The sequence below is a fragment of the Rhinatrema bivittatum genome, chromosome 2, assembly GCF_901001135.1.
Source record: "Rhinatrema bivittatum chromosome 2, aRhiBiv1.1, whole genome shotgun sequence".
NCBI classification, from domain to species: Eukaryota; Metazoa; Chordata; class Amphibia; order Gymnophiona; family Rhinatrematidae; genus Rhinatrema; species Rhinatrema bivittatum.
Window position 1 is genome coordinate 249,318,057 of NC_042616.1, and position 27,090 is coordinate 249,345,146.

At 42.7% G+C, this 27,090-nt stretch overlaps 1 protein-coding gene across 13 annotated transcripts in view; it reads left to right on the forward strand.

Annotated features, from left to right (window-relative positions):
• Window positions 1-23,483, forward strand: part of TCAIM (T cell activation inhibitor, mitochondrial) — a 167,739-nt gene extending 144,256 nt beyond the window's left edge. For 9 of the 13 annotated variants that reach the window (XM_029589388.1, XM_029589395.1, XM_029589389.1 and 6 more), the window contains 2 exons: window positions 13,208-13,339; window positions 19,796-23,483. In XM_029589388.1, coding sequence (XP_029445248.1) covers window positions 13,208-13,339; window positions 19,796-20,021 — 358 coding nt within the window. In that variant the 3' untranslated portion in view covers window positions 20,022-23,483. Of the gene's footprint in view, window positions 1-10,549; window positions 12,451-13,207; window positions 13,340-19,795 lie in introns of those variants that run through there. The other 4 variants (XR_003854572.1, XR_003854573.1, XR_003854574.1 and 1 more) reach the window with 4 other exon arrangements.
• The last annotated feature ends 3,607 nt before the right edge of the window (window positions 23,484-27,090 follow it).

Here is a 27,090-nt window from a genome sequence, read left to right on the forward strand (position 1 = left end):
AACCTGTCTAATTAAAGAGTGGTGAAAGGTTCTGAAGCAACAAACCACCTCCACTCATCTCCTGCCGCCCCTCCACACATCTCTCTTGTGGAAGATATGTTTTAACCACATATGGCAGACCATCTTCAGAAGTTACAAGTACCTTATGCAGATACCTCTTACATAGATGGTCATTCTGTGGAAAAATGTTAGATTATTCCTCTTGACAATATTTTTACATTTTCCACCTTTCGTCATGGATTCGCCTGTTGTGCAGCCTCTCCGTACCCTGGTCTTGTCTGCTGTGACTCCTCCTCACTTGCAGAGGCCTTCACCAGCAGCCTTGCTAAAACTCTGCCTCGCTGCTCTTGCCACACCTAAGTCTCAGCCCTATGTAACCCTGCCTTGCCAGTATACCTTTGCCTCTTTATGAAGTCACTCTCAGTTCTCTGACTTGGCCACTGTTTCTTTGTACCTTGCCTTTAGTCCTTCCGGTCGTTCTTGCTTCTTGTTCTGTGGCCTACTCTATGCCTTGCCTTGTCTTGCCTTCTGGACTACAAACCTAATCTCTTGTATCCTGCCTTGTGGCCTTCCAGGACTTTCTGTACCTAGTGGCCTTTGGGTCTCCAGCCTTGCTGCCTTCGGGATTTTATGTTCTTTGTTCTGTATAGTCTTACCTAGTGCTTGTCCAGTCCTGTCCTGACTGCCATGTCCAGTCTTATCTTCATTTGTTCTTGTCTTGCCCTATCCAGCCAGGTATCCTATCCCTGCCTGTCTCTGTCCACAGTGCCAGCCTTGCCTCGTCCAGCCTTGCTCTAGATTTTCTAGCCCTGCTCCAACGTCTCCAGCCTTGTTCCAGATGGTCTGGACTTGCCATAATGTACTGCCACTTCAATGCCTACTGCCTCCAGAACCAAAGCGCTCAACCTGTGGGGGAGGGGGCTGACTAGGTGGAAGGCTGGCCCTGCCTTGCAGTTCTGCATTGCTCCTGGGGTGGGTTACCCAAATTTCAGTGCTCCTGACACCTTTATGGCCATAACCATCTTCACTTTAAAAAAAAAAAGCTTCACTCAAGCCCTGGAGAGATCCAGCTTGGCCCTTGAGAGTCTGCACCCAAACAATCATTGCACTAGCCATTTCATCATGAGATTTGACATGGAATTTCAGTTTCCACAATGTCTTATCAACATTATCCATACAATATGAAAGTTGGACCATACAAACCATTGCTCTCCAAACCTTGCCCAAAGAAATGTCCTCAGATACAGACTGGTTGCCTTCACAGAAGAATTCTACTATCTGAGAACTTCCCAAATTTCCAGTCAAACGTATCAGTTATGGGCTTGCTTATTTTTGTGCCTGAAGTGATGACCTAGAAACAAAGAAATGTGACAGCAGGAAAAGACCATACGGCCTATCTAGTCTGCCTATCTACACAAACTACTTAGCTATACAGGTTTTTGGGGGGTACGCGCGTATCCCTTTGAAAATCTGGCCCTTTATATTCAAACACTTCTGGTAGCAACAGAGTTTCAGGCCTCATCATCACAAAAGTAGAAACTGTATGCCCCACATGGCTACCCAGTCAAAACCAGGATGGGTTTTAGACTGGATCCAGAGTCCATAGCCAGTACTTCAATCTTTGTTCTGAGGAAACTTTCTGTCGGAAGGAAACTGAGATTTTATACAATGTCCAACAGTTGGGTCCTTCAGATAATATCAGAAGGCTATTGATTATGCCTATTGGAAATTCCTTCAAATCATCCACTGAGGAGAAAATTGACTCTGGGTAGACACCAATAATTAACCAAAATTGGAGATCTCTTCCCTCTTGTAGGCCAATGCAGTCAAACCTATCCCATTGCAGAAAAGAGGGTGGGGATTTTGCCCCAGGTATGTCCTGGTTCCAAAGAAAGCAGGAAGATACCATCCCACAATAGTTCTAAGGGCCTTGAACAAATATCTTATGAGAGAAAGGTTCTAAACAAAGGAGACTGGCTAGGTTCTCTTGATTTGAAGGAAGCATTCATCCACATAGAGGTACATTCCAGGTCACAAGCAGTCTCTCAGATTTTGTTATGGGGACTCATCACTTTCAATACCTTGGACTGCCTTTCAACCTAACATCAGCTCTGCGAGTATTTATAAAATCCGCTCTGTCATCACACCACTTTATGTAAACTAGAGATGCATGTATTTCCTGTTTCTCTTTGTCAGTCAGGCAAGTCAATATGAATGGGTTATACCTGCCAACTAGCAGATGGAAACAAAGATTAACAAGTTTGCTGATGTCATCTCCTTTATACTCTTGTACTGCCACCAACCTGCCAGTATTCTCTGTCTCCAGCAGAGGGTGGACATTCACTACTGATTATGTGGACTACGGCATAGCTCCATGAAGTTAGATATTGTGCTCCATGAAGTGACAGCTTAACTTAATGTAGAATACCATGCCAGAACAACTAAGAAACACAATTGACATCAAAGCATCCAGAAAAGATGTTAAAACATAGCTACTTAAAAAAGCATTTGAGGTTGAGCAGCAGTGAAGAACATGATTAATTCCAGAGAATATATTTTTACAGTGGTGATTGAACACAGTCCAGACACTCAATCTTTGTCAGGTATTTTTTTTTAATTTTATGTATGTTATTATTTTTGTAAACCACCTTGATCTTTGGAATGTGCAGTTAAAAAATAATTTTAAATAAATAGTTCTCCCTCAATTGAGCAAGACCCTGCTGCTGTTTTTCATGCTTGGGGAATCCCAGAGGTGACTATTAGGATCCTCTCCCTCTGGTAAGCAGGATGTTTGGGGAAAGGCTTCCAGAAGAGTAAGGTCTGACTTTCTCTTTTCCGTTCTTGTGGTTTTCTGCCTCCCCTCTGTTCTGAATCTTCTTGGGAAAAGGAAAGAAGAAATTGCTGGCTGTGCCTTTAATTTTTTGGCTGTCAGTTTCTTTGAGGAACAATAAAATACAACAAAAAGAAAAAAAAAGGGACTCAGAAGGAAAGACAGCCAGCATCTCAGATTTTTGCAGTGGTGAACCCCAGGTAAACAGTTTTTACAAAGCAGACCTTCAGCAGAATAGGAGACATTTCTAGGAGCTTTGGGGAGGATTTCAAGAAAGTTGGGCTGCCTCTCACAGCCACTTGGTATGCCTAAGATGGCGCCCGCAGCTTATTGTAGGAGAAAGACATTGCTGTGTTCTGACTGCAACCTTTGGTTAGCGTAGGCAAGAAATGCTCAACATTTGTCAGGGAGTCTCCACAACCCAAGGGGGCATGCCAGACAGCGAATTTGTGATTGCTGAGGGCTCCAGATCGACAGCATTGGCCCCCACCCCCCTCCACAAGAGGAATTCCAACAGCCAGTTTGGAAAGGGGCCCTGGTTAGGATGGGCCTCAGCCTCTCATTCCTGGGCACTGACAGGGGTCAGAAGGTGACTCCCTTCACCTAGTCAAGCCTGAATCATCTGTCCCTGAAAGGGATGTCTTCTCCCTTTTATGGATAGAACTTTTTAAGGGTTGCAAGATTTTTCTAGGGAGCAGAGGATGTCCAAGTTGCAAAAGTCACCTACTCCGTCAGCTCCAGTGCCTTCCCAACAGTTGAAGCAGGCTTGTCAGAACCTGGACCCTAAGGGAATGGGAGAGGATTCCTTCCTTTTGGAGGATTCCCTGGATGATTTTGGTTGTTTCTCCCAGGTGAAGACTCTGAGGCTTTGGAGGAAGGGGAAATTCCTCCTAAAGGAGATGCCCATAGGACCATATTGCGGCTTCTTCACAGGGACGAGTTACCCTCTCTGATTTCACAATGTCTGTGCACATTATAATTGGAAGAGATGGGGCTAAGGTACCCTGGGGGACCCCATTATGGTCAGTCTCAGAAAAGCCTCATGTTTCTTCCCCATCCATGAGGCGGTGCAGGACTTGATGGGTTTGGAATGGAGTTTGCCGGAGGCTAATTTTAAGTGGGGGACAATCTCTGACCAGCATATATCCTCTGAATCCTCAGGTGAAGGACCAACTCTCTTTCTTTGAGTGGACACCTCAGTCTCAGGCCGATACAGTAAGGAGCGGTAGGAAGAGCTGCGTTAGTGCCGGGCACACCCACGTTTGCCGCACGCACAGTCCGGCTCACCTACCGCTCGATACTGTATTAAAATCGCATGCAAATGCAAGCCGCGTCCAAGAAGCGTCCGTGAAGCGTTAGGCCCGCGCTATACAGTATCCTGGGTGCGCTGGTACCTGTCATTTCAAATGTCATTTGAAATGACAGGCACCAGGAATTGGATCCCAACTTTAACCAAAGAAAACCTAAAATCCCCTCCTCCCGAAGCGACTCGACATGTAAAATATGTAAAACCTAAAATCCCCTCCTCCCGAAGCAACTCGACATGTAAAATATGTAAAACCTAAAACCCCCTCCTCCCGAAGCGACTCGACATGTAAAATATGTGAATAAGTGTAACCAACTTACTTTTTGTTTCTTTTTCAGCCCTTTCAGCCTTCTCTGCCGTCCTCCGGAGGGGGCAGCTGGCGGCGAAAGCAGCTTCCAGCGGCCCCCGCCGGCGAAGACGGACAAACGCACGCCCGTAGCACCCGAAGCCACCGAAAGCACATGGACGGGCGTGCATGACGTATGCCGTGACATCACGCACGCGCGTTTATGTGCTTTCATTGGCTTGAGCGCCCGTCAATTTGGGTGCTCTAGCCAGCGAAGCGCATGACGTCTGCCCCCTCCGGAGGACGGCAGAGAAGGCTGAAAGGGCTGAAAAAGAAACAAAAAGTAAGTTGGTTACACTTATTCACATATTTTACATGTCCAGTCACTTCGGGAGGAGGGGATTTTAGGTTTTACATATTTTACATGTCCAGTCGCTTCGGGAGGAGGGGATTTTAGGTCTTTAGGTTTTCTTTTGGGGGAAAGTTTGCCGTCTACCCTTACCCCTGCCTCTAACGCAGGGGTAGGGGTAGGCGGTAAATTAGCAGGTTAAACGCGCCGCTAAACTGCAGGTTATAAAAGCGATAGTCGGGGCGCGCGTTACTGAATTGGGGGGAATAGCTAATCCGATCGTTTACATCTCATATACATGCCGCGGGCGGAAAGGGGTACCCGTTGATTTAAAGAAGTGGTAAGGATGGGTTAAAAGGGATAGTGAATCGCGGGTTGGGCTAACGCGGCAAAATTGTGAGTAGAAAGCGGGTTAGAAGCAGGGTAACCGCGGACGCACTTTACTGTATCGACCTGTTTACTGTATTGACCTGTTAGTTTGGTGTCTAAACGAACCACCATCCTAATGGAAGGGGGTGCTGTGCTTAAGGATGTACAGGATAGGAAGAAAGAGGCTATGATTAAGCAGGTTTATGCTTAGCTCAGGAGGTGCAAGCAGCAATAGGAGATGATTCTCCTTCCCTGGAGCCAAGGTCTGTCTTTTTTGGCAAATGCCAGATATGATTTAGTCTGCTCAACTGCTAGAGGAGTAGCCTCCATAATAGCAGCCCACCGGCTTCAGTGGTTGAGCCATTGGTTGCCAGACAATATTTCCAAGTTCAGTTTGACCATTTAATAATGCCTATTGTTTGGAGAGGAGTTGGAGAAGATGTCTAAAGTTTGGAAAGACTCAACGGTCCCCAGGCTATCGGAGGATAAGGGTAGGTCTTCTTCCAATCCCTTTGCCTTCTTGGCTGCTTGCAAGACTCCAGGAGATTTCAGCAGAACCAAAGGTTTTCAATCCAGAGGCCTCGTACATTTTCCCATTGCCAGTCCTTTTGTTCCAAGAAGAATAACAAGGATGGTTCTTCAGAATCCACCTCCAGAGTGACACAATGAGGGTTTGGGATAGGTGTTTGTCTTTCTCTGTTTTATCACTGGTAGGCACAACTGACAACAGATCAAGGTGTCCTCAAAAGTGTACCACATGGTTATGCCCAGGAATTTGAGCATCTGATGCTCAAATTCTTTTATGGTTTCCCCTTGATGGTCTGCCAAGAAGAAAGCCATGGTGCTGTCTACTCCCCAAAGACATATTGCATAAAAGGTGGAGTTATCTTGGTAACGGAAAACCAGGAGGAGCTAGTGTGTTACTCCATTTACTTTATGGTTCCAAAAATAGGAGGGTTTCTTTCGCCCTATCCTGGTAAATGATTTTTGAAGGTTACTCACTTCAGAATGGAAAACTTGTGGTCGGTTATCATGGCCATGCTGAAAAGGGAGTTCCTTACCTCTTTGAATTTGATGGAAGGGTATCTTCACATTTCCATCTGAAAAGAGCACAGACAGTATCTTTGCTTCACAGTGTTGTCACCATTTGCCCTTCAGTTTGGCTACAGTTTCACAGATGTTCTCCAAGGTAATGATAACAGTGGTGGCAGGGATCCTGGTCCACCTGGACGATTGGTTATCTGTGCAAAGTCCTTCGAGGAGAGCCAAGCAGCCTCCCGGAGAGTGATCCAATTGTTGTAGGAGCTAGTTTATTTTGCAACCTGGCAAAGAGCATTCTGCAACCATCTCAAAACTTTGTGTATTTGGGCATTCACTTCAATGTGTTCACCGGCCAGGTATAACTTCCAGAACAGCGGATTCTGAAATTGGGGAGCCAAATCAAGAGGTAGTGGATTGTTCAGACTCCATTTGTGTGGCTTTTCTTTCAGACCCTGGGTTTCATGGCTGCAGCCTTAAATTTGGTTCAGTGAGCAAGGGTGCATGTACGCCCTCTGCAGAGGGCCTTGCTTTCTTGGTGGAATCCCCAGAGTTACAACTACTCGGTGAGGTTGCCTTTTCCAGTGTTGGTAGCACAGAGCCTACAATGGTCTCTAGATCGCAAGCATTTAATCAAAGGGGTGGATTTAGTACCCCTGTTTGGATGATAGTGACCACAGATGTGAGTCTATCTGGGTGGGGAGCTCACTATTAGTTACTCACAGCACATGGTCAGTGGTCCTCTGTAGAGCTGAGCTGGTCCATCAAGCATCTGGAGGCTCGGGAAATTCGGCTGGCACACCTTGAGTGCATACATGGAAATGGTTCTCTCTCTTTTGTTATTATACATGCCTTCCATTATTATAGATCATCCTTTATATCCACCTGAGGCATAAAATGCATTTTTTGACATTGTGCTTTTCTCCCCATTATATTCTTTAGTTCAGGGGCACATTACTGTTTCAGAGCATATTTAAACAAGTCTGCATGATGACTGAAGTATGGATAAGCATTTTTAACTTCTTGTTTTACTTTGTACTGAGGTTGACTGTGAGCAAGCTCCATACATTTCCTTTGCCCAATTGCAGATGTGCTGACATCTTGAGAACAACTTTAAGTGCAAAAGTGGATAATGAGGCTTATGTGTGTTATAATGCAACTGATTAAAGGTGCTGGAGAGTGGGAGTCAGCATAACCCCTCCTGTATATGGGTATTTATTTAATTTCTATGAGATGCTTGGATCACTTGGCTATTTTTTCCAAGTATAAGTTTCCCATGTGAGATTAGGCAAAATGGAATCTTTTCACAAATATGTGTTTAAATCATGCTGGTTTGTACTTCTATTTAAACAAAATAACATAAAATTGACCTGTGTCATAAAAGACCAACATTCAGTAGGGCTTGCTAGCTTTACCTCAGGACTTGTCATAAACCTCTTATTTAGCACAGTCAGGGCCTTGATGTCATGCAGGGTGACAGTAGCAATGTGCTGTCATTTGTTCTGATTAGTGCACACTAAATTAATGTTAGCACATACTAAAATGAAACATAAAACAAAAAAAAAACACTTTTTTTGGCTGCACACCTCTAGGGGGTCAGTATTCACAACCTTAGGTGTAATATCAGTGTCACTTGATTCGGGAGCTGTACAGTACCGGTATTCACTATTCATGACTCACTATATTTCACAATTATCTATTTAGCACTAAACAGGAGAAGCATCTTGGGATGATCATATCTAGGGTTGCCAAGTGCCCAGAATTTGACTTGCCTGTCCAGTTTTGATTAAAGGATGCCAAAAGCCATCTGGCCCTTTAAACTGACAATATAATGGTATTCTACTGACCACCAGAGCAGCAGACACTCCCCTTCTCTCTCCACACTATAGCCTATCATCCTGCAGAGCTCCTGTCTTCACAGTCCTCTATTGCACGGATTGGAAAAGGCATGTGCTTTTTTTCTTTCTTCTTGAATAGTGTTATGCTTGCCTTTGAGTAACATTTCTGTTTGACCTTGTATTCTGCCTTATCTAATATGGGCTCAGTAATCTCGACAATCTCCCCTCATGGGGTTAACAATACATAAAAAATGACAAACTATTTAACCTCTACCCCGACACTACTTTACAAAAATGTAGAGATGTAGAAATATAATAAAGTGGATAAGTGGTAGTTTCAACCGGTCAAGACACCAACTTGGTTGCCAAATGTTTCATTTATAATCATTAACTAACTACCAACCACCATTCTTAAATGCAGATTCACAAAATGTATCTTTTTTTGAAAAACATTTTTTGTTATTATATGCTGTGACCTTATGTGACTTAAAATATCATAAATCAAAATGCCAATGTCCAACTAATGCCTCCATTGTCTATAATCATCTTCAATCTTCTTTCCCCCATATGCCGGTCTAAAAGGCTAGAAGAAACTGCTCAATCTTGTATATTTATTCAATGTTTACTTAGCTTTTACTCTCCCAGCTTGGCCAGGTTTTGGAAAAATATCCTTCATCAGAGGAACTGTCCGCACAGATACATGTTAACATGTTAAATTATCCCTGGCGACGGGAAGCTTTTAAATGGCATAGAGTGATTGTTTACAAACCTTCAAGGTATTTAAATGCTAGCACATGATTTAAAACCACCAATGGAAACTCCGAACGAAGTCATCAAACTAATGATGTCCAATCCGATTCTTCATCTAATATGAGAACACCAAACGTGGCTGACAAACATATTAATAAAGATAGAATAAAATATCAAACATAATTTACATAACAAAACAGTAAATACAATTAATAGTAAAATAATATTGAATACAATTCATAAAGTTGTAATTTTTAAAGCTATTTATGCACATGTAGAGAACCTCATGAGTTCCTACTAAGAGGAATGTCCCAAGAGACTAGGAATAGGTTTATTGTGGGTTGTAGCTCCCCCCGTGGGAGGCTGAAATGGTGGAGCCCAGTGAGTATGAAACCCAGTACCACTATTTTAGGGTATGGATTTTGAATTAGCCCTTCCGCATACAGGATGTCGTCATGCCGCTCCTGGTTTGGTTATTTTCCTGGGGAAAGGACCAGAGGGCTTCTGGGGATGAAGCCTAAGGTGCTGTTTTTCCACTTTTGAAGAAGTCATATTTGCCCTGTTTCAGTTAGGGTGAAGGAAATTTTCTCTACGCTTGCTTCCTCCCGTTCTGTTTTCAGTTTAAGAGCTTTATTTTTGCCATCTGCCTGAGTTCCCTAGAATCCAGGGCCTCGGGGTAGGAATATATGAAGGCATTGGGAGTCTCTCAAAGAGAGAGATCCAGTGGACTATTGGAAGTTCTGCAGTGGATTATTGGAATTTCTGTTCATTCCTGGTTGAGAAAGAGGAATGAGGAGTACAGTGGAGACTAGTGGATGCATCTGGTGTTAAAAACATCTATATCATCAGGACACTGAAGAAAGGAGTATGGAGGTATCCTCCAGGTACCAAAAGGGAAGTAAGGAGAAGGAGTAAGAACTTTGTTCTGAACAACTGGACTAAAGGTATGAAATATGGGACTTTTAACACAATCTGAACTGAAAAGTATCATCCTATCCACCACATTCTGGGAAGAACCTTCAGAACTACCCCAGGATCAGGAGTAACAAATCAATTGACTTCAGTAACAATGTAAATTAATTGGAAGTTAAAAGTTGTAGAATTATTAAAAGAAATAAAGCTGAAAATCGACTGTAAAGAGCTAGAACTTGTAGCTAAATATTTTCATCAAGTTCCATCTTTAATCAGTAAAAGTTAAGTTGGAATCCAAATCAGCTTCCAGTGTGATTATTACTGCTGTTTACCAGAAACTGTAATGCTCAATTATTGAACAAAGCTCAGGGCCTAGGAAGAAATCTCCCCTCAGAACATGACAGGGAATCTTTCATTTCAGAGAGGCTCAACATCGGAAGAGGAAGTCAGACAACATAAGGCCATAACTGAGGAATGGGACACTAGCCCAGGGGTTATACACAATACTCTGTTCTATAATGCAAATAGCTTTTCTAAAACTGACCCAGGCTCAGTGTACATTAAAATACACACAGTTTTGGTTAAATAAAAACATAATACAATTTACATAAACCACCCTAAACCACATTCAAAAATGCCCCTTCCAAGCAAAAATCCCTCTGCCTACTAATAATCGCATCCACTTTGTATGTCTCTAGAAAACCTAATGACTGGGCCCTAGTTGCTCTTGTCATATCCTAAGACGCTCCATGTCTTCTTTCTTCTTTATATCAGGCCTTTGCATTTTTTGTTCATGCTTCTTAGTGTAACTGAAACTCTCTTCCCACTTTTTCTCTTTTTTTTTTTTCCTTCTCTTTCCCCCATTCCCCAGAACATATAGCAGTCTCTCCAAAGGGCCTGTGTCCTGCAGACGAGGCACACCACCAGTGGATGCAGGCATGCGTTCCCTGGAGTTTCTTGTGGAGGTGAAGAGATGCACCCTATTGGAGCTTTAGTTGTACGTGGCTGCTTCCTTTTCTGCTTTACACTTTGTGTTGTTTGAGCGGCATCTGAGTGCCTGTCCTTTTATCTCTTTCAGCTTCACCTGGCCATGTTCATACTCCACTTCTGGGAGCAGCAGCAGGAGGAAGAAGAGGTGGCAGAGGGAAGAGAAAAAAATGTTTTTCTGTATAAAATAAAAAGCCACCTTTTTTGGATAATGTTTTAGTATACCTTGTAGCTTTTCTAGGCTTCATGCTTATGCGCACATGAATTATGGGTCTGAGTGCAGGACTGTGAATGCATGTGTACAGGCTCCAAATAAATGTATACTTGTGAACATGATTAAGAAAAAAGATATGAATGGGGAAGGCCAGAGGGAATGCCTTTGTAGTGTGTTGAGATACTTGTAGAACAGGTAGGGTTTGGCAAAGTTTGTTTTCCACAGATGAGTACTGTGACCAGAAGCTGCTCCAAACTGGATTTTTTTGCAGTGTTTTCCTGAGACCTTTTTTGGTTTCCATTCCAGTGGCAACGGATAGAGTAAAAGTAAATAACCTGACATGGACTGGCTCCCTTTTATTTATTAAAACTTATTACTCCATTTTATTACTATAAAATGCACTCTAGCTGAGGTACAAAAAAGAAAAATCCTCACTATATTGAAAAAAAAATGCAATGTTATATCTGTCAATACATAAAAACAATATTAGCAAATAAAATCCTAAACAGCAATCATAAAATAATAAAGCATAATATAACAAAACCAACATTACAAAATACTAAACATAAAATCCTTCATGAAAAAATCCAGTAAGAGCTCAGCAAGAACTTCACAGGCCCTGCTAACGTAGCAGTCAAGTGAAAGCCTGCTTGAAAACTATGACTTCACCATCCTTCTAAAAGATAAAGAATCAAGTGAGACACAAGTTTCAAATGGAAGATGATTCCATGAATGAAGACCTATACTCGGAGGAAAAGAACATTTCAAAATCAGATTTTCCTAGTCGGGCCTGGTGGCTGAGTGACGGTGCTGCGCCCTGGCATGGGTTCAGTTCCCATCTCAAGTTATCTGTTTCCCAGGTTGGCCAGGACCGGCGATGCTGTGGAGGGATTTGGTCATCTTAACAACGGTGACCCTCTAGTGGCCCAGATTTAGGTTTCACGATTGCAGGGTTTCAAAAGGAGCCTGAGGGCATAGCTCTAGCCGAGGACGGTCATTGCAGTGACTGCACTAATGGAAGTTAGGAGGGGACAAAAAAATAGGGGGAAAATCCCTGGATAGCTTCTAGCCGGAAGTCCGAAGGAGCAGAAAGAAACTGCTAAGGTCCAAAAAAAAAAATTTCCTGCCACAGGAAATAACAGGAGCTGGGCAGGGAAAAAAGGGAGGCCAGCCCGACTTATTCCTGTTCTGAGGAGAATATAAGCCACAGGGAGGCAAATATAAATCACATTTCTAGACAGGCGAATAACCATCTGGCTGCAAGAGCAAAGGCAGAATGGAATCCAATAATGCTCCACCTTCTCACGTTGAATATCTTTATTCTGGCCCTTGTAAATAACTCTTTTGGTATATTTGAAAACACAGCAAACAGCTGTCAAAATTTCCTTTCTTACGATACTAGATATTCATGAAAACCTGGTATTCAACTACTGTTTGCCTCCTGGAGGCCAAAACTGCTAGGACCAAATCATCCTCTTGGTGCAGTGAAGGCCAACCCTGGTCCTCGAGAGCCACAAACCGGCCTGGTTTTCAGCATATCCACAATAATATGCATGAGAGAATTTGCATACAGTGGAGGTAATATATGTAAATCTATCTCTTGCATAATCATTGTGGGTAACCTGAAAACCAGGCCTGTTTGTGGCTCTCGAGGACCAGAGTTGGCCACCTTTTGTCTCAGTGTATACAATTTTTCCTTATTTAAGGAAGCGTTTGCACTGAAATAAGTGTGGAGTTGCTTGTCCATTAATGTTCATCCTGAATGTTTTCCTTGAATTTCTTTTTCTACTTAAAACTAACTCTTATTTTGAGGGAGAGGACGTCGGTAGCTGCAGGGATATGGGATCACAGTACCTAGCTACATGAGCCACCCTCTCTCCAGGAAAGTGAGGGAGTGAAGTTTCAAGACATTTTTTATTTATTTGTTTGTTTTTTGTATACGGACATTCAGTCATATCAGTCACATCGGTTCACATACATCGGTTCACATACAACAAAAAAGATAAACAGTTACAAGACATGGAGAAAGTTGATTCATTGATTGGTTTCCATTTCCATGATAATGGCCTCAAGCTCCATAATGCCTCCAGAAATAACACTACACAATTACTAGTTGTGAATCTAGTGGAATGTCGGTGTATCCTAAAATTATCACCAAACAGAGTGGTAACCTTTGCTGTTAAAAATAGATTGTCTGATCCCAAACAGCCTGCCCCATTATTAAATATTTGGTTGGATGAATACTGAAAGTATACACTTGGTACACTCCTAAATTTTTTAATTTTCTTGAGTCCCTTCTAACTCACAGCATCTTTTGTGTCTTTTCAGGGATCAGTATGCTCCAAAGTTGCATGAACTGGGCCACTTTACCATACCTACAGTCTGTGATCCAGCATCTCTGCACTGGTTTATTTTTACCAAAGCACAAGAAGCTAGGGACAAGCTAAAGAGAAAAGAAGAGTAAGTACACACTGGTACTATCTTCAGCATTTTGCAAGTTTCTTATGTTTGTTTTAATATGTAATGAAAAATAACAAGAGAAACCAAAATTTTACTTTTCAATTCTGAGAATCCAAATCTAGCAAAAATGTTTCATGGAAATGTAGTTTTACAGCTGATGTCTCACTTTGACCAGGCCCTGGCTACTTCTACTCCAAGTTAAATTCCTTTGTGGAGAAATTAGATCCCTTGGTGAGCAAGCACGAGGTTAAATTAGGTGATCATGAGAATAAATTCTCTTTAATTCAGCAAGATTTGACCAAGATGACTACTATTCAGGCTCAACTAGTTCAAGAATGAAATACCATTTCTAGAAGGGTTGAGTTCCTGGAAAATTCTTCATGTCGTTTGAATCTCTGTTTTTTTAAATTTCCTACAGTAATGGGTGAAATTCCCATTATGACTTTGTGTAGATATTTTATCAACATCTTGAAAATTGCACTGGATTCTTTGCCATCTATAAATAAGGCTATTTTTTTATTTATTTTTTTTTTGCCATCTCCTCCTAGTTCTGTTTCTCCTCCTTCTAGTTCTGTTTCTCCTCCTTCTTTAAATGTTACTCAACTTATTGAGTCATCTGGTAATGAGATTATTGATCATGCCACCCTTCTTGTTTCTTTTGTTACTGATAGGGTTCTAAGTAAGATAATGTCTCTACATTTTCATAATCTTAATTCTAATTTTCATGGGAGGCCATTCGTATTTTTCCTGACCTTTCGAGGATTACTCAGGAGCGGAGAAAAGGTTTCCTTCTTTTGAGACAGAAGGTACTGGATATAGGTGCTACATTTATACTTCGTTACCGTAAATGTTGCGTTACTTATCACTCCACTAGTTACATCTTTTCTCCTGAACAGCTCAGATCTTTTATTGTCACGAGGAAGGTTATAACATTTTCTCCAGTTCCCTTGGTGGATCAATAATAACTTACATTTAGTTTAGACAGGAGCATAATTCAATGCTATGGCTTTTTCTTTATAGTTACCTCATAGTCTCCTCTTTTTTCTTTCCTTCCCTTCTTTTTTTCGTAATGGTTAACATATCTGCTGATTATATAACTGTTTCGCTATGTTATTTCTTTATTTCCATTTAAAATTCTATAAAAAGTATTGCATATGTGCTTTAATTTATAAAATGCCAATAAATATATATTTTTAAAAAATGTAGTTTTACTGAGAAAAGCGGTGTCAGCAGCCTGACGGTGGCAATATACAATTGGACATCCAGTGTACTCAATCATTCACCTCCGTTTTCTAGGGAAACAATGCCACACCACAATGAATATCTAACAACATCTTAAACAAAAGAAAATCAAAGAAATATTTAAAAGTCCAAGGTGACTAGTGTTTCAATTCGAAAAGCAAGAAAACCCTCAAAAAAAAAACCATAGGGCCGGATTTTCGAAAGGTTATGTGCGTAAATCCGGATCTACGCGCACCGGACCTATAGCCCCAGGACGTATCTAAGTCCCAGGGCTTTCAAAAAGGGGCGGGGAGGGGTCAGAGGCTCGCGGTACAGTGGCCACTTGCCGCTGTGCCGGGGGATCGCGCGCCGGCAGTCGGATAGGAGAATATTTTTGGGGGGTTTAGCTTAGGGCTGGGGGGCAGGGGAGTTAGGGGAAGGAAAGGTGGGATGGGGGGTAGGGAACGGGAGAAGGCAGCGTGGCTCAGCATGCACAATTGTGCATCCCCTTGCGCATGCCGACCCCTGATTTTATAACTTGCCTGCGCACGCAAGTTATAAAATTGGGCGTACATGTGTGCGCGCTGGGTAGTGCACGCACACATGTACGCCCAAGCGCTGTTTTGATAACACTGGGCAACAAATTTTCACAAAAGTCATGTTACGGAAATGAAATTAGTCAATTCTTATAAATTTCCATGTGCTAAACAAGAATGTGACTGTGAAAATGCAAAATTGGCTCTAGTTTTTTTGTAATATGCAATAATATAATTACATCTTGAACTGTATGCCAATAGTAGGAGACCTACGGTTAATACCGTTTGAAAAATGAAGTCATAGACTACTTCTTAGATTTCTTTGCTTGTCTCTTGTACACCTGTTCGGGAGCATCTCTGCAGAGTGTCCAGCAGTAGTCAGCCAGCATGAATATTTCAAATGCTCACTCTTTCTGACTGGGCTTCATATAGAACACTGCTGACGTCAGCTTACTCAGCAGTAGCATGGCAGTAGAACTGCATTGCATCAGAAAATGATGTAATAAACTCTGGATGATGTGTGCATGATGGTATTATGCAATATTACATCGTTCTAGGCTTATTTACAGTCCTACTGGATACATTTACATGACTAAACATAGAAAGTGACTAAACATAGAAAGTGACACGGCTAGAAAGCATCGGCATCTCAGGAATAGCTCTCGCCTGGTTCAAATCCTATCTTTCAAACAGAAAGTTCTCTGTCAAAATTGGAAACAACCTCTCTGCTTCACACCCTTTACAACAAGGAGTCCCGCAAGGCTCATCTCTTTCCTCAACCCTCTTCAATATTTATCTCACCCCCCTCTGCCAGCTCCTCACTGACCTTAAACTCAAATTCTATCTCTATGCTGATGATGTTCAGATCATCATTCCCATTCACAGCTCTATATCTGACGCCCTGGAGCACTGGGAAAATTGCCTTGCAGCCATCAACTCCCTCCTCACCAACCTTCAGCTTGCCCTCAATGCAAACAAAACGGAACTCCTCCACATCTCCTCGCAACCGCCTGACCTCATACCTAATGACCCTAAACTTAACCTCCTCTCAGGTCAACCAGCTGTTAGGGACCTCGGAGTTCTCCTTGATCCCAACCTTAGCATGAAACCACAAATCAAATCTATCCTCAAAGCAGGCTTCTTCAAACTCAACGTTGTTAAGAAACTCCGACCCCTGCTGTACACCCAAGATCTCCGTACAGTGATCCAAGCCACCCTTACCTCCAAACTGGACTATTGTAATGCCCTCCTCCTAGGGCTCCCCTTATCCTCAATAAAACCCCTTCAGCTTTTGCAAAATGCCACTGCAAGGCTCATTACCAACACACGCATACACGAACACATTACCCCTGTCCTCAGGGATCTACATTGGCTTCCCATCCTTTTCCGTATACACTACAAGACCCTGACCATAGTACACAAATCTATCTACACTCACAACTCCAACTGGCTTGACCTCCCTTTCACTGCGCCCCTGTCCTCCCGAGCTACCAGATCTGCCAACAAAGGTAATCTACATGTACCGTCCTTGAAGGCAGCTCATCTCTCCTCCACCCGTGACCGCTCCATATCCATTGCCGGCCCCACCCTCTGGAACTCCCTACCCGTCCACTTGCGCCTTGAACCCTGCGCCATCAAATTCAAAAAGAAACTAAAAACATTCCTGTTCAACCAAGCCTACACAGAATAGATCCTCCCTTCCCTCTATTGCTCATACCCCCTAGGTGACCGCCCTTTTCCTTATATTAAGGAATTTAATCACATTGTACATTGTTGTCTTCTTGTTATGACCTCTTGTTGATTTCTTGTTGTTTAATCTATTTTCCCTACTGCCCTAGGTTAACCCCCTGCCCAGTTCGCCTACCTTGTTGAAATGTACTTCTAAACCTTTTGTTAATATGTGAACCGGTATGATGTCCCCACTAATACCGGTATATAAAAGTTTCAAAATAAATAAAATATATTAAATATCTTCAAAACGAGAGCCAATAAAAACTTTTCATGCTCATATTCGTGTTCAGCACATCAAGATACTACAGAGTAGGACCTTTTTAGGTCAGTAACACTTTCATTGTTGCCCAGTGTAATCTACTCCATAGTGCATTAATGTCCATAATGTATGTCTGAAGAATGTAGTCCCAATGCAATCCCAGCACTAGGCTGGTGTTTCGTGTACACCCTGCATCATGGGAACCACTTATCTGAACTTCTGCTGTCATGCTCTGCTGAGGAAAACTGAGGTGAATGATTAAGTAGACCAGATCTATATTGCCACCGCCAGGCTTACTGTCACCGCTTTTTCTCAGTAAAACCACATTTTCATGAAACATTTTTGCTAGATGTGTGTCTTCTCAGAGCTGAAAAGTACAATTTTGGTTTCTCTTGTTATTTTGCATTTGTCTTGGTGAGAGTACTTGTTCACTTTGGGGCAGATTTTCAAAGACCTACGCGCGTAAATCCAGGAGGACTTATGTGCACCGGGCCTATTTTCAAAAGGCCCGGCGGCACATATAAAGCCCTGGGACACGTGTATGTCCTGGGGCTTTTCTGAATGGGCGGGATGGGGGTGGGGCAGACGGTGCAGGGGCATGGTGGGGCCATCCAGGGGCATGGCTGGGCGGTCTGGGAAGCGTGGCCGAGGACTCCGGCATAGGGGGATCGTGCACCAGCAGTTCCAAAACAAAGGTACGGGGGGGTTCTTTAGGGCTGGGGGGGGCGGACAGGGAGGGGAAGGTGGGGGGGGAACAGGGAAAGCCAGCGGGGCTCCCCGAGGGCTCAGCGCACGCAATTTGCACTAGTGTGCACCCCCATGTGCGTGGCAACCCCTGATTTTATAACATGTGCGCGCCAGGCTGCACACACAAATGTAAGCCCGCGCGTATGTTTTAAAATCTGCCCCTTTATGATTGTGTGTTCACATGTCGTCAGTTCATTTTTCTTTGATCCTAAATGAACTGCAACGACATAAAATCTTGAGATCAATATTTTATTAAAATGTAAGGAGTAAAACTGGTCAGGCTACCATTTTCAAATTTAAGTGTAAAATAATGTTGTGACACATTCCCCATGAACACTGCACAAATCAAGACAGCAGCAAAAAGTTAGAAATTTGCTGTGCGTTCACGAGGTCCTGCTAAGCTTAAAGAAAACGAGTAGGTCAAGCCTGCAGAGAGGCCTGACTTCAGTAGTGGTTTACAGTATAGACTTGTAGAAGGGGGTGTGTGGGGGAGAAGGGGGAGCTTGTGGGAGGACCAGAAGGTGATGATGTGTGAGGGAGGAATAGGTAGTGTACGTGGGGTTGGGAAGTATGTCTGTGTGCATGGACAGCTGCGTGTTTGGGGATTAGAGGTGTGTATGTGGGGGTATAGGGCTATGTGCAGTGTGTGTGGGAGGAAACCTGAAAGATGGATGTGGATGAGAAGGGCTGTGAGTGTGTGAGGGCAGTGGAGTTTTTCTCTTTTTTTTTTTTTTTGGAGCTATGGCTGTGTGTTTGTAAGTAGCAGGTGTGGGTGTTTGTTGGCGGGATTGGTGTAGATGTATGGGGGTTGTGTGTAAATTGGGTTTGTGTGGAAGGGTTGTACTTGAAGTCTCTACGAGCATGTAGGTGAATGTAAGTGGGTGTCGGGGGATGTTCGGGATAGATGAGTGTGATTGGGTAAGTTTGTGTGGCTTGGTCTATAAGTAAGGGGGGAGTTGTGGAGTTTTTGAGATATGGCTCTGTAGGGGTGGGGTGTGATTGCTGGAGTAAATGGGTTGAGAGTGGGTGGGTGTGGGAGGCAAATTGAGACACTGCACAATTTATTTTCTCTTTCCCTGTGGAATGTAGTTGAGTGTGGGTGTGCTGGGAGTAGATGTGGGGGCAAGTGTGTTTGGATTTGTTTATGTGGTGGGATGTGTGTGCGCTTTGGAAGCCCTTTTGTGTGTTTCATTTATTTTCCCTGTTTCTGTCTCTCTGCCTTTGTTGCTCTGGGCCAAAATGCTGGAATGAGGAAGGGAAGGGGTTTTGGATTGGAGTGCCGGTCAGCATTCTAACAGTTTCCTGTAGAAAGCAATGGGGATTTCTTTTTGGAGGCTCGGTTCTCTGAAAATACTGATCTGATAGTTCTGGTTTTCAAACTCGTCTGAAATGTTCACATTTCCTTCCTGCATGCCAAATTTGGTGAATTTCCATCCTTTATCTGGATGGATATTGTGCCTACAGAGGGACGTGCATGACCTTTTATATAATTTTTCCAATATCTCATATATTGGAAAGCATAAAGTAGTATTGCAAATCATTTCAATTCAGGTTAGTTGGTTTGTTTATTTTAATAAGATTTTCCTGCAAGTACCCAAGCATCCATTTCAGCACTCCCCACATCTCATAAAACAATTAGAAACATGTGTTGAAAAATATAAAATAATTTTTTGCTAGACTGCTAAGTTACACTTGTATTACAGGTTGTCTTTTAATTTCATCATCAAGCTTTACCTGATTCAAATTTACAATCTGTTTTGTGTAAGATTGTATTGCTGTATCCGCTGATGTCCAAGCAGCATGTTATCTAGGTTTGCCCAGACAGGGTGAAAAATCTAAACAAAACTATATCGTATTGCAGTTTTGAATTAAAGTTATTTTTCCTATTCCTTTACACTGAAGTATATAAGTGTGTGTGACATTTGAGCAACTTTTTCTTTAACCAGCTCTCTAATTTATCAGGCTAAAGCTGAATGAGAGAGACCTGGCCAAGGCTTGCACTGAGAGGTTTTGTCTGAAACGACTGTACAAAGAGTCTAGCGTTTCCAGCGTGCAGATGATCCACTGCTGTAAAAGGCTCCTGGAAAAGCCGCTCCCGTATCTACAGGGCATGCACCTCTGCATTTCCCATTTCTACTCGGTGCTGCAGGATGGAGACTTGTGCATCCCCTGGAACTGGAAGAGCTGAAGCCGTCTGGCCAAAATTCGGTTCGGGCCGGTGCTGGACAAACATGCACAGTGAATTCTGTTCATCTGAATTTTGATACTTCATTATTATTATTATACTCAGATTAATTGCATTCTTGTAGCTGCTGCTCAGAAAGTGGGGATTTTGTGTTTGTAAATTTATCCTCAGATCTGATGATGGAAGAGAGTTAAAAATGCGCTTCAGAGGCTGGCACGGCAGCAGCGCTGTGCGCTAGCTGTGCTGAGGGACTCTGGTTTTAGGCCCGGACTACAGCTCTGTTCCCCGGGTGGGCTGGGGCTGCTGAGGAGGCCACATTTCCAGCCCCTTCCTTGGGGCGTGGGGGGGGGAGCAGAGAGTCTCAGCCACTGTACAGCAGCCACACTACGTGACCAGAGACAGGATCCACCGTGCTGCTCTCCAGAAACTGCCATGATCTTTGGCTTCTGGCCAAGGTCTGTTGTTCAAATGGTTGAGCTAAGTGAAGGGGAAGGGTATATAAAATAGAGGGTGATAAAAACCTGGGTATTTGCAAATAAGGGCTCATGGTGCCAAAGGAAGATGGGTTCCTGTTGAACTGGAAGACCAAAGGAACAGGAAGAAACTGCTGGGTGAAAGAAAAAGAATGTGAACTAATACTGTAATAGTAAATTCCTGTAAAGACTATGACACAAAGGTTCCCTCTGTCCACACGAATAAATGGCAAGCTGAGTGCACATTAATATTCCTCCACTAAGGTTGCAGTGAACACTTGGAATACTGTAAGTCATGACTTCTCAGACTTTTAGCCAATGTGACCCTTTTTAGCACAGGAAAGTTCATGGGACCCCAGACAACAACCAAAATAAACTAGGGGGCAAAAACTCTTTCAGATTCCAAACTCGCTCCCTTCTCAGCCTTAATTTAGTTTGATTTCATTAATCGCTTTTCTACATCAGATCAAAGTCATAAAAAATCTTAAATCACATACATACTATCCATTGTGGACAATGCATTTATGTTGATTGTCTCTTCTTTGTAGTGTAGGGATTTATCAGCTTTTCTATGGAAACCAGTCTCCTCCTTTTTGTGCCAGTATTAAGGCAGTACTGTTTCATTCAAACCATTTTATATCTTTAGCCTCTGTTTAAGCCCTCTCCTGCTGATCTCGTCTCATTCCCCCCCCTCCAAGGTTCATCTTTTCTTTCTTCCTCCCTTCCAAACTAATCCCCTTATCCCAAAGGCTCACCTCCTCCAGCCTCCATCCTTCTCTCAACTCCTCTTCCAGGTTCATCTCCCAGATTCATCCACTCTGTTTCTCTCACGCTCACCCCCTTTCTCTCCCCATCCCCCAATAGTCTTACTCTTTCACTTTCTCCCCCCCAGGCTCATTCCCTTGTTCTCAACACCCAACCTCAGATTCATCATCTTTCTCTCCCCTGCCCAGACTCATTCCTTTCAGGATCACTCCCTCTCTCTATCTGCCCTTCCCCTAGGCCCACTTCCCATATTCATCCATTATTTTCCTTCCCCTAGACTCACCCCTTCACTATTCCCCCCCCCTCCCCCCAAGACTTACTCTCTCCTCCACCACCCCTAGGCTCCTCTTCTCAACCTTTCTCCAAACTTACCCCTAGGACTTGTTTCCTCTCTCACTCTCAAGCCCCCCCTCGGGCTCAACCCCCACCCCATACTCATCCGCTCTCCCATCCCCCTACTTCTCAAAGCTTGTACACTCACCTCTCCCAGCCTCAGGCATACCTCCCCCAGACTCATCCCCTCTTTCTCCCTGCTTCCCCCCCCCAACTCCTGGCCAGGCTGACATCTTCTCCTCCCTCCCAAAGTTCACTCTGTCCTAGTCTCATCTCACATCTGTTTCCTCTTTCAACCTTCCTCACAGCTGACAGGAGGAGAACAGGGGAACCTCAGGTGGCCACCTTTACCTCTTCTACAGCTGGAGGTAGGGCTAGCAGCACTGCTCACTGGGAGGAGGAAAAGCAGGTCTGGGCTGGTGGTAGAGGTAGTGAGGGAAGAGAAGGCACGAGCTGGTAACAGAAGTTCTTGATGGTTGAGGTGTGGGCCTACAGAATTTACAGTTCTTGCTGACAGCTGAGGTGATTGTTGAGGAAGAGAGGGGAGGGAAGGGAGCAGGCCCAGGACATTTCTTGTCAGGCTGCTGCCAGTGATGACAGCCAGGGAGGGGGAAGCTGAAACAGAGAGCAGTGACAACGGTACCTGTCCCTGCTCTTCACTCTTCAGCCGGCAGGCACATGTGGGCAAACAGCTTTGCACTTTCCTCAGCTAAACGGTTGTTAAGAAACCACAGGCTTGCTGTGCAAGGTAGCTGGCCACAGGATGCTGTCTCTACATGGTTTGTTTGTTTTTTTTTGTTTTATTTTTACACACAACTTATGGAAGTGCCCCTGACCCAAATGAGAATTTTGTTTGCAACCCAAATTTTAGAAATTGCTGCTGTAAATACAGTGAAACCAGGGCTTTGGACCACTTAATAATGATATTTAATCCACTTATAAATTTTACCAAAGTTCTGAGACACAACTAGCAAAAGTACACTTGACTCAAAGGTTGTAACCAGTTATAGTGGCACAAATTTTCTTACCAAAATTGCTTTGCCTGAGAAGCAATACCGCAGAAGTTTGGCAGTTCAATGTTGGCCTCACTGGCCTTGAGTGAAACAGTATTAAAAGAACTCTCATAGTGTAGGTGCAATTAATGTTCCCATGTTTATTGATTTGGAATTGCCTGAGTTGTAAAAGCTGCAGGGTGCGAGTTTGCAGTTATTGCATAACCCATTCCTGGATATCATATATTGTATCTCACTGATATAATGGAGATTCCCTGAAAGTTATATTTATACTCTGTTGTGCTGTTGATGAAATATTTAACTTGTTGAAGCGAGGGTATTTTTGTGTTAAAAGTATTTAATTTTGTATGATATTATCGTTCTGTTACTATAATTACTGTTTTTGTTTTGTCCTTGTCACTATGACTAATACTGTACCCTCCCTCGGCTTTTCCAGAATCTTCCCCATCACCCTTCCTGTACTTGCTCACAATTGCCTAGTGGCGTTTTGCCATTGTTTCTCATTATACTGTATTTGTAAGATCTGCATAACCAGATAGCTTGAAAACAAGCACCAGAAATAGATAGGGCAATGATGGTATCAATGGAGACATTTTATGGAAAATTATTTGGATAAAAAATGTGGATTACAGAATTCAGGTACTAGACATTTTTTTGTTTCTGATGATCAGAAGGGGTCAGTTCTAGCTCGGAAGTTACAGCTTTATCCTAGTCAGGAAAATTTTGGAGTCTCCCATTCTTGGATGACTCAGAGTGGTTTGGACAAGGTCACCCAATCACCCTGTGTTTTGGTTTACCAGTGTTAGGAAAGGAGAATTAATGGTGTTCTTATCCATTCTTTTCTTTTCATGGAAATAAAGATCAACAAATATAAAAGGTGATACCTTTTTATTGGTCTTACTTCATATATTTCTTGACTAGCTTTTGGGAGTTAACACTCACTTCCTCAGATGAAAACGTAAAGAATAGACCCAGAGTAAAAGTGTCTAAAGAGTCTAGGTTTTGGAAATCTACTGCCAGACCATCTACCCCAGATGCCACGAGTACGTAAACCTCAAATGATCGATGTTGTTTTGTTGTTTCACATAGCAAATCCAAGAAACTGAACAGAAAAAATAATATTTTTGTCATATTTCAAAATAACCTCAGTATTTGTATTATTGATCAAACACTGTGCCTGGAATAGTTATCAACTGTGTGGTTTCAGTTATCAACTGTGTGGTTTCCATTCAAGATCAAGACATAAAATAATGGGTCAAATCTCTAACTCGAGCAAAATGAAAGAGAGAATATTCTGTTGCTGTCATAATGCCGAAAGGATAGAGTTGTTGAATGGAGTTAATACCTTGGTGGAGCCAATGAATGTTTACAGAAACCAGCTTCCTAATGTCCTTTCCTCAGTCAGTGTGATATTGCAGGGGAAAGCACAGCCCTAGTCCTGAAAGGTAGCATTTTTAAATGTTTGCAAACTCTGTAACGGTTTATGATGATGCCAGTACTTTATTTTTCTTTTAACTACCCTGATGCAGAAATAGTTCTGTTTCATTTTGGACCTCTGTAAAGCTGCTGTAGCCCAATTTGGACAGAAATTTTCAATCTCATCTGGATTATGTAAACAGAAACCCTAAAGCACTGTAACTGACTGGAGTTTTCAGCCCTGCAAGTGCTTGGACAGCTACAATTTTTTTCATTTTTTTTTTTTTTTTTTTTTTGTGATTCTTCAAATATGGAAGGGCTGTAAGTGGATGAATTGTAGGAGTTACTCAGTTTTGGGAATTTTTTTTCTTGCTCACCAAAGCGATTTGGCTTCATTTTACAGTGTCAGGATGTGATTAACCCAAGCATGCTATCAGAGTGCAGTCAGAAATGTGTATGACTCTTAGCCAGCTAACGTCCCTGTAACTTGCCTGGAATGTAAGAGTAACACGGAAGTTCCTTCCAGTTACCAGCAGAGTTTCTGGTACTTTTCAGTCTATTTGAGCAAAGTTTGATGAGAAACCCAGGCAACAGTCCAAGCAAGATTCAGGAGAAGCAAAGGCCAACCATGGGAAAAGGGCTTCGGCTGACAGCTTCCAGGATCCTTTTGTTACTAACACTGTATCCTTGCTTAGCTCTAGGTTTAAATATGGAGGCTCTTCTAGGAGAGTTCCCATTAGAAGCAATGAACACTTATCAAACTGTCCTAATCCTTCCTGGTCCATTGAGTGAATAAACTCTGACTTCATCCTACTTCCACTGCTCCTGGTGCTCTCCCTGCTAGAATCCTGGCCTTTTTGAGGCTGCCAGTTCAGCACCCACTGTATCGGTGTTGCTCTCACCTGTGACTATTCAGGTGCTGTCACTGATGCTCTATGTTCCTGTACTGCTGCCCCCGTGACTTGCAGCTTTGAAGTGGTTCTGTCAGTTAAGTTTATTGATCCCTGTTTTTTTTTTGGGGGGGGGGGGAAGGGGAGGGGAAGGGTTCATTTTATAAACTTTATTCAGTTATATATTTCAGGTTTCTTAATTCTCACATGATTTTAATTAGTTTGGACATTACTATTCAATATTTTTTTTCAATTTGTGGGGACCTTGCTTTGTTTTAAATGGGTTTTCTTCATGACAAAGTATTAAAGCTGGTGGTATTGAAGGCATGGCATCCTTAGGCATGTTTCTTCTTCAGTGTGACCAATGAACATGAATGACTTGTGTCAAATGCACAGGAGAGACCAAAAATATAGAAATAGTATAGCCACTGTTTCTTTGTGCCTCCTAACATTGTGTATGTCTACAGTATCGATGGTGTGCAAATTGGTGAGATGCAACCTAAGAATTAATTATGGTGCCAAAAGCAGAAGATTCCCAGAAGAGGTAAATCCAAAATGAGTGTCAGTTTATTAAGATGACTTGCAAGTGGTTTGAATAATCCAATAAAAGCTGTTTGATTCCTGACTTACATCTTCTGTTCGCTGGGTTACTTCACACTGGCAATTCCCAGTGGCTTGATTTAGGGCCCATGATCACAGTGTTCCTGAAGGAGCCTTGGTGCATAGCCCCAGCTCAAGGATTGTCTGCATAAAACAGAACAATTTAGCTTCATGGAGGGGAGTCTTCTTTTGCTTTCACTCTCGCATTTGCAGCTATGGCCTCCCTGCCTCTGTCCTGTTGCACCCTTGGCAGAATTTGATTTTTAGCACCTGGAAGTTTAGACCCTTTGGATAAACTGATGTCTGCAGTTTGCTCAAGCCTCTGGCCTGAATAAGCCACTAGATGACAAACAAATGTACACTCTTTGTATACTATGGGATCAGCAGCAGAAACTATAATCTGCGGAGGATTCACAGCTGCCCAGATGAAATATGTTGAAATGGTAAAAGTGGTACTCAGTAAACACTTCTTACCCCATTGCAATATCTCTATCTTTATTTGTGTGCTCTTAGAACCAAAAAGATCAGTGCAGCATACAAAGATTCTTAAAAATCAACATAAAAACTAATATAGAATCAGATAAAATCAAAATATATACTATCTTTGAATGGCCCCATTTTCATTCATGCAAACAAAAGCCTGTGCAGAAATAGCCGACTATCACAGCTCAATATGTCCTGGAATAACAATATGAATATGGTGTGTTGATGGAAGAACTCATCAGGGACAGATTGCTAGTATGGCTTAGAGACACTCATCAATCATAAACTCGACAAAATGACCCTATTCTCGTGCTAGAGACAGCCAAAACTAAGGTCCTTCAAGTCTCATATAAAGAATCAACAGGCTCTTTTCAGACTGATTTTTATTGAGGCCACAAGGCAGTCACTTGAGTGGCCACCAGTGACTTACAAACACTGATCCCTACTACCAGAGTCCCTGATATCTGTTTCATCCTGCCTCATTGGATATAAATAGGCAAAGAATGCAAAAAAAAAAATTGCCCATGTGGCATTCCTCAGGGCTCCAATTAATGGAGGTCGGGACAGGCCTCATCGGCGTCGCGGCGGCCTGGGCCGGCCTTGAGATGAGTGGAAGAACCGGGGCGTGGCCCAGGGCCGTAACAATTTGTTTTTCCTTTTTCCCAATACTTATTATAATATAAAAAATGCAATAAAAATTTAAATAAATAATTCTATGTCAGTATGCTCTCTCCAAAAAATATTTTGTGGGAGGGAAGAAATTCTGGATGAGTGATCTCCAAGAATCTAAAGATTCCACATGAGCCTCAGGAAATTCCATTTCAGAATTTCTTAAATACCAGAGAAGGATTCCATGACCCTTTCCAGTGCTCCACTTTCTGAGATGCTCCACATGGCCATGCCCAGGAGCAGCTTTTGACTGAAGAGATTATGCTCTCAGTTTTTACATCCTTGCCTATAGCAGACAAACATTTGCAAGCTGTGACATTTGACCAACAGACAAATGAAACTTTACACCATCGTTCATAACAAAGATGGCTGGCCAGATGCAGCTAAATCAGTTGGATTGATATATCCTAAATTGAGCAGTCAACGGAGA